This window comes from Carya illinoinensis, chromosome 2 (genome assembly GCF_018687715.1).
Source record: "Carya illinoinensis cultivar Pawnee chromosome 2, C.illinoinensisPawnee_v1, whole genome shotgun sequence".
NCBI classification, from domain to species: domain Eukaryota; kingdom Viridiplantae; phylum Streptophyta; class Magnoliopsida; order Fagales; family Juglandaceae; genus Carya; species Carya illinoinensis.
This window is the reverse complement of record NC_056753.1, coordinates 30,170,125-30,189,563: the sequence shown is the minus strand read 5'-3', so window position 1 is coordinate 30,189,563 and position 19,439 is coordinate 30,170,125. Positions and strand designations below refer to the sequence as shown.

General features: G+C 34.6%; 3 protein-coding genes across 4 annotated transcripts; 1 reads left to right on the top strand and 2 right to left on the bottom strand.

Annotated features, from left to right (window-relative positions):
• Positions 1–6,010: 6,010 nt before the first annotated feature.
• On the bottom strand, positions 6,011–6,972 carry LOC122300807. The gene has a single exon (XM_043111704.1). The coding sequence runs from the start codon at positions 6,875–6,877 to the stop codon at positions 6,542–6,544; it is 336 nt and encodes a 111-aa protein (XP_042967638.1). The 5' UTR covers positions 6,878–6,972; the 3' UTR covers positions 6,011–6,541.
• A 3,027-nt stretch (positions 6,973–9,999) lies between these two features.
• LOC122301880 lies at positions 10,000–12,006 on the bottom strand. Its single transcript, XM_043113242.1, has one exon. It carries the CDS (start codon positions 12,004–12,006, stop codon positions 10,000–10,002), a length of 2,007 nt encoding a protein of 668 aa, XP_042969176.1.
• Positions 12,007–13,580: 1,574 nt separating this feature from the next.
• LOC122300806 (probable uridine nucleosidase 2) lies at positions 13,581–19,337 on the top strand. 2 transcript variants are annotated; one of them, XM_043111703.1, is made up of 9 exons: positions 13,600–13,759; positions 14,957–15,072; positions 15,245–15,304; positions 15,878–16,063; positions 16,142–16,246; positions 16,750–16,846; positions 18,174–18,281; positions 18,376–18,511; positions 19,005–19,337. In XM_043111703.1, the coding sequence occupies exons 1-9, from the start codon at positions 13,711–13,713 to the stop codon at positions 19,111–19,113; spliced, it is 966 nt and encodes a 321-aa protein (XP_042967637.1). In that variant the 5' UTR covers positions 13,600–13,710; the 3' UTR covers positions 19,114–19,337. The 2 variants fall into 2 exon arrangements, with proteins under 2 accessions (XP_042967635.1, XP_042967637.1); XM_043111701.1 differs by lacking the exons at positions 18,376–18,511; positions 19,005–19,337 and having other exon boundaries at positions 13,581–13,759; positions 17,429–18,220.
• Positions 19,338–19,439: the final 102 nt, after the last annotated feature.

Here is a 19,439-nt window from a genome sequence, read left to right as displayed (position 1 = left end):
AGTATGATTCATTTATGATAATAGTATTACCACGTTACCAGTAAATGATTTCTGGCAAAGCATTATCTTTATGGATACATAGATCGATTTTCTTTTGGAGACTATGATATAGGAAGTAAAATCTTGGTCTTGAGGATTTATGTGAACATTAGGAACAAATCATTTAGAGTTAGAATAAGTGATAGCTCATGATGGATAGAAGAGTTATGAGAATCATAAGAGAGAAAGTCTCAAGTTTAAGTTATTAACTGGTCAGTTATCGAAGTACCACCTAGGAAGAGGACTGATTATTGCGATTATAAAGGAGTGAGTTAGTCCTAGACCAGTAGAACTCCTTGAGATTTTTATTAACTTGAAGATTACTGAGAGTTTGGATATGCATGATTAAATGCATATTTATATGAGTCATTGGATCATGTCATATATATGAAAATCCCTGAAAGAAATAAAATGGAGCACATAAAACATCTACCAGAAGATAGAAACACAAATATGAATATTTGTGAAGTATTATTTTATTATCATAAAGCAAAATTACAGAAATTTGAGGCTCTTTACCTCAATATTTAAACGCTCTTGCTCTTCAAAAATCTGCATGCCTTTCCTATCTAAAGGAGTAGCCACTCGAAAAGAAGAGTTAAGCAAAGATTTTAAATCTCTGTTCTCTCGCTTTACTGCTTCTATCTTCATGTTGGATTCCATAAGAAGCCTCTGAAGGATAGAAATTTTCTCGTGGAGTTTGTCAACCCCATCAGTCCTGGATTGCAATCGCTGAGAATATGCGACGATGGCTGATGAGTATCGAGTACCGAGACTCACAAGCTCGTAGATAAGTTCATTATCTGACTTATTAGTCAGATTATTATTGGATTGCATTATAGCACCTACAGAAGAAGCATAAACAACTGGTGAACGAGGTGCAGAATACCTCATGTTTTGGTAATGAGAAGATTGCTGAGCCATTGCAAAGTGAGTAAGCAGAAAGAGATTGCAGAGTAAGAATGCAGACTAATTTCAGAAAAGTTAAGAAGATGAGATGAGAAAGAAGATGAATTGAATAATTTTTTTATAGAGAAAATTATGACGAATCATCTCTCGTGAATCATTTCTCTACAAGAGACAAGAGCAATGTAGTATCATAGCTGTGGTGCCCAACAATTACAGAAGAACAAAGTAGTGTCATAGCTATGCGGCGCCTGACAAATACAGAAGACCTATAAAAATCATGCGCATCAAAGTTGTCTGATCTAAAACAGAGGGCCACCGATTTAAAAAAAAAAACAGAGAGAGAGAGAGAGGATAACGGCTTAATTTTGATGAATTCTCTACTAACTTTGGTATTTACAAGAACACTTAAAGTATATCGCCTATGTTTTTCTAAAAAAGAGTTTCGGAAGATTATTTACTTGAAGTTTTAGGTTTGGAGAGTGTGTCGATACAACTTGGCCAACCTTGTAGAAAGAAGTATAACATAATTGTTGATTAGAATAAGAGAGTTAAGGAATGACATAATCTCAAAGGCAAATATATACGGGATAGACACCAAGTTGGTAAGCAACACATATTCCTTAACTTGTTATTTCTTACTTACTTCGATTTCGAGGACGAAATCTTTTTTTTAGGAGGGGAGATTGTAACAGCCCGCTAGAAATTCAATTGTGAAATTTCTATTAACTTTAGGAATCTCATGAAAACCCCATAAGTTTTCACGAATCCATTAATCGTATATGTTTTTGTCTAACTACATAGTTAGTGTTATTATTTACTATGGTATCAGAAGTGTGTTTTTGATTATTGGAGCTAGTTAGAAGTGTCAAAATGTATTATGGTTTGTGCCATTAGACTCGGAGGGTTATTTAAAGTCTTATGGCGCAATAACATTTTTTCATATTTTCGGACAAAACGTCTGTTCAAAACTGTAGATATTATTGGATAAAAAGAAATATCTTGAGGTAATTTTCATGAATATTATTGGGTAAAAATATTTTGAATTGATTTTTATAGATATTATTAGATAAAAATATCTTAAGTTGATTTTTTGTAGATACTATTGGATAGAATATTATGAGATAATCTTTTATAAATATTTTGGGTAGGAGAAAACTACACTCAACTCTCAACTCCAGCCTCATCTCTTCCATATCTCATCCATAAGTATCTCCAGCCACCTCTCCCCATGAAATTATCTTCATTTACACTTTCCATTGAAAGAATATCAAACACTCTCTCTCGGACAGCTTTTAGGAGGTCTTTTGCACACCCATTTCGAAGCTTTTGTAAGTGTTTTATCATGAAATCTCCTTCATATAAGTTGTTCCTTTTTGAGTCTAGTTTACATGGATATCTTATTTTCCCCATTTGAAGATCATTTGGTCAGTCAAATATTATGTAAACTATAGAAAAGTCATTCTGAGAGATAAACTGGAGAATATGTTATAGTTTGGAGTTTTTGACCAAACTAATAGATAGATATTGGTCCAAAATTTTTATGGAGTATTGTTAACATGTGTATATGATTATTGGTTGAGGAGTTTTGCATGATTAAAGGTTTTGATGAAATATTTTCTTAGATTTAGAAACTTAGAAACTGGAAGAGGAAAAACAGTTTCTGTTTTGAGAAAGTTTAACTCTTTGATGGTCTAAACCTATTCCAATGACTTTGATAATTTTATTGGAGGATCCTAAGCATCTTATATACATGTTATATTATTATTTTGAAGATATTTGATGTTAGTTTTAAAGATATGAAATTTTATGCAAAGAGATATTCAGATAAGCCAAAGTGTGGATATTATTGGCTAAATTTATGTTTTGATTAATTTCTAACCCTGTGATCTTGAATTAGAAGCTTATATATATTTTAGGACATCTTTTTAAACTATGTGATGGTTTGGTTTGAAGATCATATATTTATAAGTCATAGATCAAGAGATTTATCAAAACTAGTTGAGGAAAAAGTTTCTGTTTTTGGACTAAGTGTAAAACCAAAAACTCCAAATGTTATTTTGTGATTTTGGTGACTTTAGTTTGATGATCTAAAGCATGGTTGATGTTAGGATGATATTATGAATATGTTAGAAGTAAGATTTGATTTTTTGAAATTCTTGGAGATGTTTTGATTTAAAGTCAAAACTTGTGATTCAAGTGCTTGGCTCTTTTTACAAAAAAGTTTGGTGTTGATTATTAGCTTTTTCTAAATGGATGTTTTAAGTATGGTTTTGAACTTAGGATTGGAAGATGTTTGTTGCAAAATTTTGGTTTAAGCATGAGTTTTGAAGTCGGAAGGAATTGCAACAAAAATCAAGGGAAATGACCTATGGATGTTTTGGCCTTAGTGTGTTTTCCATAGTTGTGTTTTGTTTTAAATTTTTCTGAATTGATATTTAAGTTTAGGACAAAATTTACATGAGAAACGTAAATTTTGGAAACTTTTGGAGTTAGTATGGAAAATCCTTAAGTTATGGGTAAAACGGTCATTTTCCTACATGTAGAGAGTAAAATGAAAATTTTACTCTTTAAGTTAGTATTTTCCATATTTCAAATTATTAGTGATTTAGTTCTAACTTTTAGAATCACTAATTACAGTTCCTCGTGGTCGCACTTGAAGTTTTATAAGAAATGCGGACATCGAGATAAGTTAGCTTTTAACTTATTAGCAGTCTACTGTGTATGTGTGCTAAGTAAAGGAACTACAGTGTATGTATGTATGTTATCATATATGTCATGCCATGCCAAGTTATCACGTAATTGTCTATTATACAGAATTTATTCTGTCATCAATTTTTATCTGTTACATAATATATTCTGTCATGTATTACTGTACATTACAAGTATGTCATGTTAAATATGTTGTCTATTATATGTTATGTCATGTTACGAAATGTTTCTATCTCAAGTTGGTCATGTATTTCAAGTTATGTTTAAGTCACATTATATTACGTCAGGGGTTCAGTCATTTTGTATTCCATTTACGTTTCATCTTGATTACTTATGTATGGGGTCACAGCAATTGTGACGCATACACTACGTGAGACACAGCAATTGTGACACGTAGAATACATGGGGCCACAACAACTGTGGAGTATGTATTTTTCATGTTAAGTCAAGTTTGTGTAGAATACATGGGGCCACAACAACTGTGGAGTATGTATTTTTCATGTTAAGTCAAGTTTGTGTAAAATACATGGGGCCACAACAACTGTGGAGTATGTATTTACACGTAGAATACATGGGGCCACAACAACTGTGGAGTATATATTTTTCATGTTAAGTCAAGTTTCAGAACAAGTTCATGATAAGTCAAGTTTCAGATCAAGTTCATGTCAAGTTAAGTTCAGTTCATGTTTCAATTTTAGTTATGTCAATTATGCTATGTTGTATGCCAAGTTATGCTTTACTTATTTATGAATTTGATTATGCATTTATGCTTTTACTGTCATCCATGCATCATTAGCTTGTGTGGAAGTTTTTTGTTAACTTACTGAGATTTGTAATCAAATCTTACTTTGGTAGTCCCAACTACCATTCCCCCCGAATGGTAGATCTTGTCACAGGACATGAAAGAGAATCAGAAGCTGATCAACTAGACACAGTTGACTAAGCGACGGTGCGACATCAATGTTAATATAGTAATTAACGTAAATTACTATTTGTACGATTGAGTTGCATCTCTAGTACTTTTTGGATCATAACCATTTTGGGCTAGTGTTGTGATCTTAGTTGTTCAATGGGTTTTTATGTATGAAGTATGTTTTAAACATTTGTGATATTTTTAATTTGGTGCATAGTATTGCTAAAGAAAAAAAAATTTATCCGCTGCGAATATTGCATATTGTTAGATGCATGTTAGGAACATTGCATCTTATATGTCATGAACGGGGGCAGGTAATCTTGTGTTGCATGTCTCGACGCTTCAAATGTCTGTCCAATCTCAAACAGAATTTGAGGGCGTCACAGAAAGAGTTAAACGTGACACTTCCCATTCACTTGAGTCGATCTCAGGTTAGAAGTTGGAAGATCGAGTTGAATTTGACATGTCATAGCTTTTTAAGGTCATTGGCAATGACTTATGCATCTTCATATTCATCTTCATATTGCATAATATCCCTCTAAATTGATTTACATTGGATTATGCATATTCAAAATTTTGCATAGCTATGACTAGTGTTTCTTCAAGTTTGAAGAAGCATAATTCATTATTCAAATATTATTTTATTATTTTTTTTCTCTTCTACCCATTAAAATCAATTTTGTAAAATTTGTATTAAGATAATTTTGATATGTTAAATTTATATTAAGTTGATGATACAAAGTATTTTTTTAGTATATATCAATATTTATTGATAAAAGTGATCATTTTGATATATAAATTTGGTAATGTTTAGATATATAGAATTGGTATTTTTGAGCACATTGTACTAATTGTAAAATATATAAAAATAATAATTTTAAGAAAATAATAATAAAAATAATAATATTTTATTATTATTTGGTTCAAAAATATATAATCCAACGTAAGAGTTTTTCTTTATATGTAAAATTAATCTTTAAAAAATGTAATTTTAAAAATATATATAGAAAAATCAATACCAGTGCCATGTGGAACTTTGAAGAGGTCTTAGACCCATTTGGTAAAGGACGTTGCTACATATACAGAAGATTTCTACAGAAATCTTCTACCGATCAGTGCATTTTTCTTTCTTTTTTTTTTCAATTTTTCTTTTAACATTTTTGAAAACTATTTAAATATTTTTTAAAATAAAAAAAATCACATATTCATTTAAAAACACTTACTTAATCACTAAGTAAAAAAAAAAAAATTCAAAAAAAAATTCAAAACAGTTTTCGGTAAAAAATTTCGGTAATCCCTTTCTGTGGATTAGTGTTTTCCTTTGGTAAATTACGTGATGCAATATTTTTTTTACGTTTGTTTTATAGTGCTTGGCTGAGTAGTACAGAGGATTTGGGCCTGCAGATCTGGCATCGTTTTGCCGTTCAAACCAACAGCTTATGCATCGAAAACAATTGATTCATATTGTCAGATAATAAAACTTTTAAGACCTACACGCACGTGTAAAGCATATCATACAGACCACAGCCATCTGCAGCAATACACAACTGATCAATTTCCAAACTAAATTACACATCTAGATCTGCTTGTGCTTGGATCCCAAAGTTTTAAGTACGCGAATCCGAGTCCGAGAGAACCAAGGCTGGCCACTCGGCTTGAAAGACGACACCTTCACACGACTTATTTACATCGAATATAGCTCACAGACAACCTTGTTAGGCTCGGAACAGTACTTGGTTGGACTCAATATTGGCTCAGGTTGGCTGGACATTGAACCTTGAGCTGGACTCGGACATGATAAAGGTGCATATTATTATATGCACTACTTGCAGCAAGACTAACTTGTTCTAGCTGTCTCAACCTCCCCCTAATTGCAGGGAATTGAATCGAACAAATCTATATAACAGTAACCAAAAGGAAAAATGACAGATCAGTTCAACATGATTTGGTACAATGACTGAGGATGCCTTTCTAGATGCCACCAGTAACACATGAGAACAATCTATGGCTCCTAAACCGCACAAGTCCCTTTGGAGCAGGTGCAGATTCCATTCTCTTACCTTCAGGCGGCGAGAATCCAACTCCATAGTCTCCGACAGAACTGTGTCGCCGGTGACCATTTCTCTCAATATGCAAACCGCCACCAATCTTCTGGGTTGAAGGAAGCGTATATACATGACTCTGATCATTGATGTAGAAGTCGGCTATGTTGTAACTTTGAGCATCCCCAGAGGAGAGACAGCGGTATTTTCGGCGAACTCTGTTTCTCTTGATTGCCTTGTAAACCATAGGGATCAGACCCTCCATCTATGACCTGTTCTTTCTTTATTGGAATAAAATTAGAAGGAAGACAACGAAGGAGTTCATGAAATGTTAGAACTTTAGGCTTATTGGGTTAGCTGGTGCTTGATATATACCCCCACACGATTTCTTAATTCTAAGGAGCATCGAAGTCTTCCACGCATCATTTTGTTGTTTGACTTTGAAACGAAGAATATTAGGTACTATTTGGATATTGACTATTTGAGATGAGATGAGTTGAGATGAAAGTTAAAAATTAAATAAAATACTATTAATCATTATGTAATAATGAAATGAGATGATATAAAATACTTTTACTATCCAAACAGAGCCTTAGTTCTTGTATATATATCTATTTTTAAGTGGTGAACAAATATATAAAATTTTAAATTTAAATAAAAGAAATTTCCCAGTTAGCTGTAAAATGGATTATATATCGTTGTTGTAGTAATATCATTATTTCTAGTCATTTGCCCACCAAATTCTCTTCAAATTCTGGTGGCAATCAAATCTTGGAAAGTTGGTATACACTGTAACTGTTGGAGATGCCAATGTCATTAACTTCCAGTAATTCGTCAAGGAAAATGTGGCCTGACATAGGCATTTCTTCCATGAAAAAAAAAAGAAAAACGTTAGGCAATTTAGAAGGCTTTGTTTAAGATAAATCAAATTAATAATCATCATTGTTTCTGTCATCGCCATCCTAATCGTGAAGTCATAGTGACATATAGAAGTTGGACACGCCAAATAAAGTCTAAGAGTTTAAGTTAAATTACATCCGGAAGCTATATATATAAATATATATATATATATATATATTATATAAAGCAAGCTTATCTTCTTCGAAGTTGATTGGGTCTGGCTCCTTATGTCATCCATTTGCCAGGTCAGAGAAGAATCTACTTAGCCCTGTCCTTCAATGCTGTGTGCTAAAGGGGGTGGAGAGGACCGGAGCCAAGTGGGTACATTCGGCCAAACTAGGCATGCTGATTGGCATTGCTGACCCAGATCTTGAACCTGAAGTCTATCTTCTCCGAACTTTCACCTGCTCTGTATATGACCAATCATCACGTTTTTCTCCTTTATACAATATCTTTCTGAATGATAATATGAATATCAGACATATTATTACGTGTTTCTTTCATTTTTTGGTATTAATCCACAAGTTGACTGAACCTGACATACTTGTGGTTGTTGTACACTGTGGCCTGTACAGAATAGCGGCCATTCTTGTCCGCTGTTGGTCTGTACCAAACACAGTCGACCTAGTTTGCTAATTCTTCACCACTACATTTGTGTTGAAGGACAATATATTTCTCTATTTTAAGTGAAACGGTGTCTATTTACTGTAAAATATACGGTATTTTAACTATTTATGTTTAACGACAAGATATTTCTTTATTTCAGCTGAAACAGTTTTTACTGTAAAAATACAGGAATCATAAGAATAGATAGAAGTCCATATATACACGAGCATCACCTGTTCAATGATACAAGAAATTAATGGAATCTTATTCCATACAAATCAATTACAACCGACTAATAAAGTATTGAAAAGTAATTTTCTAAGCTCTTCCATTCATCACTTTCGATCTTTGAAGCTTTAGTCATTCTTTTTCTTCCAAATGTACCATCTTAAGTATATTGGAACCATCTTCCATATTGTTACAATATGTGTTATCTTGAAAACCTATTCAAGAAGCTAGAAGATCCATCACACTTCTAGGCATCATCCAAATTAGTCACACCCGAGTGAAGAAATCATTCCATGAGGTTGTGGTAATCTCGCAATGAAGTAATAAATAATCAATGAATTATTTATTCTTTTTGCATATGCAACAACGCTTTATGATAAATTGATAATGAATCGATTTTTTCTTAAATTGTCAGTGTGAGATTTTTTTTTTTTAAGGAAGTTGTCTATAAAATAAAGAGTATTTATTAAGAGTGCCTTTGTCTTCCAAATACAGGATATTTTAATCATTCCACTTGTTGAAATGATCAAAGCACCCCTATTCCACATGTTGAACGCGGATGCTGGCTAGCATGGGGTGGGTCGAATTTTTAATAGAAATCGTGTATTGCTAAGCTTTCTTGCTTACCTAATACATGCATATGTATTCAGGATGTGTGTGTATGTTAAATTTATGTTGATTAGTCTTCTTACTTTTAAAAAAATATTATGTTAATACGTATACTATATGGTTGATGTATGACCCACGAGAGGTTTATCGATTTAAAGATTCTCGATGACATGGCAAAAACTCTTTAAGACTCTAGATAAGCTTGAGACGTGAGCTCATAAATTTCTTCATTTGGAGACATACAAGGTTTGGAGAATCTCGAGTTTTAAGCACACAAAGTCATTCAGTGCTATCCAATCTTCTATATTTCTCGAAGAAAAACATACATCATACCACCCACCTCCCCTATAAGTCTTTTATCGGTAAATAAATTTTTATAGACCAAAAGAGTAGGTAAAAACCCAAGTTAACGGGACATATACAAAAGCAACACCTACGCGTGCACCTCTCCTATAAGTAAATGACTCATCCGGTTATAACACTCCTCCCTACCACGTCATCCAGCACTATCCTACTAGGGATCACTTCAGAATTTTCTCTTTCTGGACCACTTTTTACCAAATTCTGTCTTCATCAAATCTTCCTCAATTTCACTTTCTATCCCACAATACAATAATTTATCCCATCGAGAGGGAACTCAGACGAATAAATCGATGGTCTTGAACACGAATTTCGCCATCAGGGGAGGAGTGCCATTTTGAGTTGGAGCTCTGTGATTTCTGTCCCTTATTTGTCAAATTTTCCTCAAGATACCAGCAAATAGATAATGCAATTCCTAAAGCTTCCAGGGACCTTTTTATTCACTATGATCTGACAAATATACAATGCATTCCAATACTATATTGAAGAGTACAGATTTGACTGAAGAAAACTAAAGTAAAATGCAATAATCAGAACACTAAAGAATAGAATAATAAAGTGGTCCTTAAGTTTCCAAGTTACCAACAAGAAAGATGATCTTTGAACTCAGGTTAGTCAGACTTATAAAAGGATTAGAAGTATTTAAGAGAAGGTAATAGATTATTCTTCAAACAAGCGGTTCTTCTAGCATAGAGTCCAATCTGAATCCCTCGAAGCAACAAGGCCACCTCCATCAGTGCTTATGGATTCTGCACAAGAACATGATATCTGAGGACAAAACTGTCCTTTACATTTCCCGTAAGTTCTGGAATCGTTATCCACAAATTCAGCAGTCCTAGAGTTGTTAGTTAAGATCTGATCACTTGCTACATCAACACAGGCCACAGGATTATGATGGGGTTTTAACCTGTCATTACTGCAGTTATTGGCATCTGCCTCCTCATCTGACAAGCATCGGCAACAGTCGGAATCATCGATCTCATAAATCTGGCTAGCTAATCCTTCCCTCCACGATATTCTCATCTGGGATTGTGACACTTTATCCAAAGTAGAACTAGAAATCCAAGAAGCTTGATCGTCCAAATTTTTTGGAAATTGGGTAAAATTGATGGAGTTGGAAGAAGTAGTTAGATAATCAAACTTGAAACTTGAGTCAACAGGATCCCCAATAGATATTTGGCTCTTGGGAGACAATGTTGTAATTCGAAGAACTTCAGCTGCCGAATTGAGTTCAGATTCAAAGTGACGTTTCTTGTAACTCTCTTCATTCAACCATGATAGGCAAAGTCTACCTGAGCTTGAGTCTGATTGTGGGGTTTGCATAACATTTCCACTACACAAAGAGCTCATGGAGAATGGAGAATTCTCAGATTCAAGATCACAACGATTTTCTCTACCTTCTTTTAAGGTGATAGCCCCCAAACTAGCTGTTGCATGGGGAGAAGACATGACGGCTAATCCATCAAATTCAGGAAGTCGATTTGGAGAAATTAAAGTGCTTCTTCTTCTGTTACTATCAGTAGAAGTAGCAGTATTACGATCGCTACATAGATCTGAAGAAAACTCATGAACAGCGGCAGGTGAGAAAGGGGAATGGACTATGGCAGACCCTCCTAACCTCTGCAATCTACACGACCCATTTTCAGAATTCTCCTTTTGATCCTCGTCCTCCTCGTTACATGGAGATAAAACCCAATGCATTGAAGCCTCGGCTGGTTCAGGGATCACAGTTGAATCATTACCAATCCCAACAACGTCTTCCAAATCATCAAAACTATCAAAAGGCTTAACGCTACCAAACCCAGAATCATTTTCTCCTACAGTCAGAATCCCTCTGGGCCTACATTTCCTTTTGTCGGTGACCCCAGAAACAATGTGACCAGCACCATAACAACCGGGAGTTATCGTGGTCGAGACCACGGATGATCCGCACTGTATCTCAGGCGACACAGAGGCCAGAACAGGAGGTGTCTTGCTATTGCTCCTTTTTGAGTTCTCCTCCACCACCTTACCAATTTCACAATCCAAACCCGGCCCACTTGCTATCTTAGTCAAAGGAGTACAAGTTGCATGAGCACCCAATTGTTTGAGCTCAGTGACCTCACCTACGTCACCGACCACCCTCGCCAGTTCTTCTCCTTCAGACTTGTTCACAGGATCGCCACCATTGTTCAGAACCGAAGAAGCTTTTGACTTTTGGGCGGTTCTAGAACCGGCTTTTTTTCCAGATTGCTGCTGATACGGACAAGGAGGGTTATTATTCAATTTCTGCCCTCTTTTTGGTATGGGTCGTTCTGAATTTTCTTGGGTAAATGATTTTGACAGAGTGTTCTCTTTTGAGGGCTTGGATTTGGACAACTTTGAGACCCTTACATTTGGGGCTGATTTAGGAGTTTTAGAAAGAGTTTTGGGCCTTCGAAAAGGGGTTTTCGACTTTGAATTAGAAGAAGAACTTGAGGACGAAGGGTGGTGAGAGAGAGAGAACCTGAGACAGCATCTATGACCTTCCATAGACACGGAAGAAGCTTCACTGCAATTGCTACTGCTGCAGCTGGAAATGGCATTGAGATCCTGCAATGGATTTCGCGAGGGACTCCGCTTCTTCTTCCTTCGATTGCTCTCTTCGTTCTTCACCGCTGCCAGTGCCAGAGAGGGTTTCTTCGGGATCCTAGCCGAGAAAGTCCGGTTCATAGTGCAACGACACTGAGAGCGAGAGATCTAGCGCCAGATCTACAACTGTACTGCACTGGGTGCTGCCCCGGCCATGGTGAAACTATTTGAAAATGAATCGGAGGGGACGGCAAGCAAAGTTTCGGCTGGGCTAATTTACCCCCGCCTTTATACCACATTTGCTGCAAAACCTTCATGTATTGGGCTGATTAATGGGCGCAGAAGGGTAATTTAGCACGAGCACTCAGCTCACATTTAGCCCAACCCAAAGTACTTGTCCATTTGGCACAAGGTATTAATTAATCTATCCTTTTGACACGTTTTTAAAGTTGGAAAAATAATCCATCGCCAAAAGATATTTAAAATTTATTAAATTGATATATTATATCTTATAATTAACTTATAATTATTTATGAGAAGTGTTACGGTTATAAATTTTTTTTATAAAAATAATTTCATATGATATGATAGATATATTTTATAATAAAAATAATTTTATAATCTAATGTATTATATCAAATTAAGTCAGTTTATAAATTTATTTTTATAATATTTTTTTATGACTAAATTGCTGGTTGTAATGTACTTTTTATACTAAATTGTACTTAGGACAGATGAAATGGATCTAACTATGACTAGATGACTCTAAAATGGTCATGGATGTATCCTTTACTTATTTTTTAATAAAGGATAAAAGAGAATAATCGAAAGTTGTCTCTTTATTTTGACGTGATTATAGTAAAACTCTGCCGAGATGCGATAGTCATGAAGTCATGAATGTGTTGTAAATATTTATTTAAATAAATTATATATATACAATTATTTGTACAATTCTTTATATAATTATATTTTAGAAGAAGAGTATTTTTATGAAATAAATATATATAAAAACAACAATATATTACATAAATATTATCAATTTAAAATATAATTATATAAAAAACAAGTTTACATGTATCATTATTTATTTATTAAAAAATTGTTTAGATAGTAAAATGAGATGAGATAATTTTAGATAAAATTTGAATAAAATATTATTAAAATGTTATTTTTTAATATTATTATTATTTTAAAATTTAAAAAAATTATAATAATAACACGGTAAAAAGGAAGATAGGTTGAGAGTGTTCACAAATGGAGCACGTGTAACTTTACATGGCTGAAAATTCTCTTTCTTTCACGCTGGCTGTACTCAACTGGAGTAGTTTTTAGGTATTTTCTCTTTGTATTCAGCTATTAATTTAGTGAACTCGGCTAGCATGCGCATATATATAAGTATATATGTGTATATATTATATGCACGCGAGCACTGCTATACAGCAGCTCTATATCCAACACATCAGTATAAAATAATAGAGGATAAAATAATAAATTTATTTTTTTTATAATGTAAAAAAATGTGAAATTACTGTATAGATTTATTCATATGCACGCAGATACAGATTTATTGCGAAGGAAATGACTAAACTAATCCCTGGATGAGTATAACAGCACAAGGAGGGTGAGCCGATGTTTTGAGTGAGAATGGGTTCAGTAGTTCCTCGCTCCTGCCACTTAACATTTTATCGTTTATTGTGTATTTTATGTCAATTTATATTTTTTATAGGCTGTCACTCACTACCACTAGTCGTCCACCCACCTCACTTTTTCCCATGTATAATAACTCTCTGTCACCCATCATTCCTTTCAATCAATACAATTGCTTCCTAATTCATATCAGACGCCATGGCTGCCCAACCAAAGAAGATCATCATCGACACCGACCCTGGCATTGGTAAGCCACCTTTTCTTTTCCCATTGAAGCCCGTTTTATCGGAATATTTGCTGGACAGTAGAAACATTATCTGGGTGTCCAAGGTTTCTACTTGTCCTGGATTGTTCTGCATATTCAGACCATCTGTAATATCAAGATTGAGTTTAAGAAGGCGGTGAATGGGATAGAGAAGAGTTTTTACACTTTATAAAGATTTAAAAAAACTGTAATCATTTACTATTATTATTTTTTTTTAGTGTGACCCGTTTCTGGGAGTTGTTACAAGACAGTCAATAAATGTTACTTTCGTGAATAATTTGATATTATTTGTTGGGAGTTTGATATTCAAACTATTTTGAGTTAAGAGTAAGTACGTTATGAACCATTTTGATGTCTTGTGAATCAGTTTAAGAGATTAACAATGTATATTGAGAAGTATTAACACAAACATAAGCTTTGATTAGGTGGTCCAGGTTCCTCGTGCAGCCGTAGCATTCCTGGAGTTATCCTACCGTAATTTATTATTCTTCTTATTTGATTTCAACCTTATTACCATTAACAGACCAAAGAAGTCATGATGCGTGTTCTGTCTGGTTTCTTAGAGAACCCAGCAACAGGAAAAAGAATTTGAAATCTAAATAAATCTTGAACTTTTCATTGTATGGGGCCCCAGAGAATCTAATAGCTCCATTTAAGTTTATACGTTTTTAAATTAGTTTTGTCTTCTTGGTTACCCATTAGAGGGTTCTGCTTTCTTGTAACCGTACTATTCAGGCCAGTGTTATCTAGTATTCCAATAAATCTTGGAGTTCAATTGATGTAAAATGTATAGAAAATTGTATTGAAAACAGAGAAATCAAAGAAGAAAATGAGTACTTCTTATTATAGTATGATACTGAATTACATTGCTATACAATCAAAGTCATTTAAATAGACACAAGGACTATTTACAACTTGCCATCTGGACCACTAATATTCATGATTGAATAACTAACTTAACTACCAATTACATGCAAGCTTTTTGTTTCTGTTTAGCTTCTTGAGACTTTAATTCCAAAGCTTCTATATGATTCTGCAAGCTCCAACAATTGATAAGGTGCCTCATGAAACAAATCAGCTTCACCCAGATTTGCAATGGGCTCCATGCATTCAAAATTTTATATTTATCTTATATTTTCATCATCTTCCCAACATAATGGAAGTGCTTGATGCATGCAGATGATGCCATGGCGATTTTTCTGGCATTACGATCACCAGAGGTGGAGCTGATTGGACTCACAACTGTATTTGGGAATGTTTATACGACCCTGGCCACGAGAAATGCCCTGCATTTGGTATAGTCGATTAGGTTCTTTTCATTTGTGGCATTTTGACTCTGCACGTGTTAATTCTTGGTACCATTTCATTTGCTGAATTGGATTTGTTTCAAGTGTGCCCTTAGAATTAGCATTCTTTGTGTCTTTTAAGGTCAACTGTGTTAACTATTTTCTTGTGTTTATGATGTAGCTAGAAGTTGCAGGGAGAACTGATATCCCTGTTGCTGAGGGATCTCATGTCACTATTAATGTAAGTAGAGACTGAAAGGCACGATCTTATGGAAGGACCTGCAATTTTGTACTTGAATGAGAAAAACATATAGGGAAATCTGTTGGGAATGCATGTGTATCCTATCATATTTTCATTTGTAGGCGTTGTGATGAATGAAATCATCTATTTGTCTTGCTAATACTGCTTCAACATGTGATTAGTGTCTTGAGATTATTTTAGTTGACACTAAGAATGGAAGGACAACCTGAGATTTCCCTTTGTTATTTTAACATTGATAATATGAAAAGAAATTTAAAGGAAGCTTTGTTCTTTTTTTCTTTTTTCTTTTTTTTTTGTTCTGTTTTTGGAAGGATTTGTTTCAGCTTCATTTGTTGCAATAAAAATCATTTTCCACTGTAAACCTCATTTTGAGCTGGTTGCCTCATTGGAGAAATCCGACTTCAAGTTTACATGATATCAGCCAAATTTGATCCTGTGGAACTTCTACTGTGGATTATATATGTTCCCTTGCATAATTTCAACTTAGAATCGCACACACTCTGCCATACATTTTCTGGTTCACCAGTTCATTGAATCTTTGTTCATTTCCAGAAAGATACAAAACCTCGAGTTGCTGATTTTGTCCATGGTGCTGATGGACTTGGCAACCAAAATTTTCCTCCACCAAAAGGAAAGGCAATTGAGCAGTCAGCAGCAGCCTTTCTCATTGAGCAAGCAAACCTCTATCCTGGAAAAGTCACAGTGGTGGCACTAGGCGCACTTACAAATATTGCCCTGGTTAAATATCCTCATCAATAGTGTGGTTTTAGTGTAGAATATCATTTATATTTTGAAGTATATTATACATTGCTGTAGGCCATCCAACAAGATCCTGCATTTTCTAAGAACATTGGGCAGATTATTCTTCTTGGTGGTGCTTTTGCAATAAATGGGAATGTGAATCCAGCAGCAGAGGCCAATGTAAGTTCTATGCTTTCAGATTCCAATTACCAACTCATAAACCGATAATGTAATTATGTATGTTGCTCAGCGATTTATCCAACCTGCAAGCCTGTCAAATCCTCAAATGAGGTTATGGTCATGGTACTCTTACACAGCTCAAAGTTCATTCAATCAAATGTAGTAAGAGGCATGGAAGGAGAGTGGACTCTTTGTCAAAATCCTAGAAACTTTGTTCTGATAAGTTACTCTCTTTTTGAACTTATCATCTCAGAAGAAGCTTTGTAAGTGAAGTGTATGGAGCAAATTTTCACTATAGAACTTTCTAGTCCTCAGACTGTTGGAAATCCTGTTCTGATAACTTACTCTCTTCTTGAACATATTATCTAAGATGAAGTTTGGAAGTAATGTTTATGGAGCAATCTGTATAATTTTTAGCAGAGTAGATCTTTTACTGATCATCTTGACTGTCATCTCCTTCTTTCACTCACACTCATGCCCACCCACTTGGATTGGATGATCAGATTTTTGGTGATCCAGACGCTGCAGATATTGTCTTCACAAGTGGAGCAGATGTTTTGGCTGTGGGCTTAAATGTTACTCATCAAGTCATATTGACAGGTACACCTAGACAAATTTGTGGAACTCATTCTTGATGATTTTTTTATGAATTGTAATATTTATTAACCATTTTGTATGATTAGTATCATATCAGTGCCTTCTAAGTCATGTACATATAGTTCTGGTCAATGATAGGAATTCTGTTCTGCTTTACTTTAGAGTCATGTCTTCAATGACAATTGTCCCTCCAATCGTAACAGTTTTCTCCTTTTGCTCTTAAAGAAATTGCTTTTATTGAAAACAGCTTTCATTTTTTTCCAAAACCTACTTATTTTATTTTATTTGATTAATTATCATTCAGGGTTCCTTTTGTGGATCCACTAAATGCTTGTTATTCTAATTCATTATCCTTGAAGGTAAAGAATTTTTCATTAACCCTATCAAATAAATTATCTCAAATGAATTCACTTTCAGAAACCAAATACCCATCACTTGGTGCTGCTTTAGATTGTATAAAGACATTAAGAAATATGGCATATCCCTTGTGTAAGATACTACCTATTGCATTGCAAACCAATGATATAATCTTTTATCATCTTTCTGTTGGTAATATAACTTTTCCCTGGAAATGTATTTGGAAAGCTAAAGTGCCCAGTAAAGTTGCGTTTTTTGGCTGGTTGGTGTCGCTTGAGAAAGTTTTAACTACCGATAATTTGAGGAAAAGGGGCTTTTATGTGATGGACTGGTGCACCATGTGTAAAAATGATGGTGAATCTGTCAACCATTTGTTTCTTCATTGTGAAATGGCAACGGCTTTGTGGAATGAGTTATTCGTCAAACTAGGCATCGTTTGGGTCATGCCTTTTCAAGTGGTGGATTTTTTGGTTTGCTGGCAAGGAGCAGCTGGAAGTAGGCGAAATATAGAGGAGTGGAGAATGATCCCACTGTGCTTATTCTGGTGTCTATGGCTCGAGAGAAATGGGAGGTGTTTTGAAGATCGAGAACGCACAAGGATGGAACTTAGGGACTTTTTCTTCAACACTTTAAACTTTTGGGCGAATAATCTTTTAAGGGATATCAACTTTTGTAATGTTTTTCTTTAGTTCTGTTTCTGTTTTAGATTGTATTTAGGTTTATTCTCTTGTATACTACCCGTGTACTTGGGCATTGCCTATTTACTATGAATAAAATCCATATTATCTATCAAAAAAAAAAAAAATCATCTTTCTGTTCTCCAATGCCACAGTGAAGAATATTTAGATTCTCTCAGTAGAATTATCCACCAGAATTATTGAATCCCTTCAAAATTGTAATACTTGCATGATTCTATTTGTATATTTTTTTCTCTCACCGTAATCTTTCTTTCATCACTTTTGACACATCATAGATGATGATAGACAGAAGCTGGCAAGGTCAGATGGGAAATTTGCTCAGTACTTGTGCAAAATCTTAGGGGTGTACTTCTCTTATCATGATTATGCATACAACACAAAAGGTTTGTTCATTTTTTAATGAGTTGATGGAGCCTCAGGAGTTGGTAGTTAATCATTTAAGTCCCTTCCCTGATGCTAGCTTTCATCTTGGAGCAGGAGTTTTCCTTCATGATCCGACAACCCTTCTTGCAGCTGTTGATCCTTCACTTATGACATATGCTGAAGGTGTTGTTAGAGTCCAGACCAGTGGCATCACAAGGGGACTGACATTGCTACACAACACACAGAAAAGGTAGGTCTGTCTGTCCACTAAAAATCAGCAGCTTGATGGTCTGTGTCTTTTTGGACGAACTGTCTGAAATGATCTAGTCTCTTTTTTTAGAGAGGGGGGGTTGCATTCAATACCATTCTTGTTTCACACAATGGGGTTCTGACCATAATCATGAAATGAATGATCAAGTTCCATTTCCCATTATACAACCGTTTTGATGCTCTATCTCGTTTAACTATAGATCCAAAAGCTCTAGAACTGTTGAATACTACTAGCATGGTTAAATTTGTAACCATTAATTTGTAATGAACGACTCGATCCAAAAGTTCTAAGACTGTTGAATACTAGTTTTTATTAAATTTTTAATTATTAAGATCATAACAACTTTCTTTGCAATGAACGACTCGTTTGGTTAAATCTAGTTTGGTTAACAACTTTGGTTAAATACTAGTTTTGTCATATCTTTAACCACTGAGATGATAACAACTTCCTTTGCAATGAACCAACCAACCAGGTTTGGTGAAGTCACTGAATGGAGTGATAAACCCACCGTGAAGGTTGCTGTCACAGTTGATGCTCCTGCTATTCTCAACCTTGTCATGGAGAGGCTTATGGATTCCTGAAGAATTCAAGCTACTGAATGATAAATCAAATTCTAGGGAATTGAGCTCGTTCTCAACAGTCCTCTAGTCTTGGATGCAACTTCTTGTGGTTGATTTATTTAAGATATCCCACGTTACATTGGTTGAGTTCTTGATGATTTTTTTATCATCTTTTAATAAGGATGTCGTTAAACAGCAATTATATCTTAAGTCCAATGAAGATTTGCACCTAATTTTATCGGAAACCGAAATGATGTGTAGATAATTCGGGGTACGGAAATGCTTGGAGTTCAGTTTTATAGCTTAAATGCTTAAAATGAATGTGAGAGATAGTAAAATATATTTTA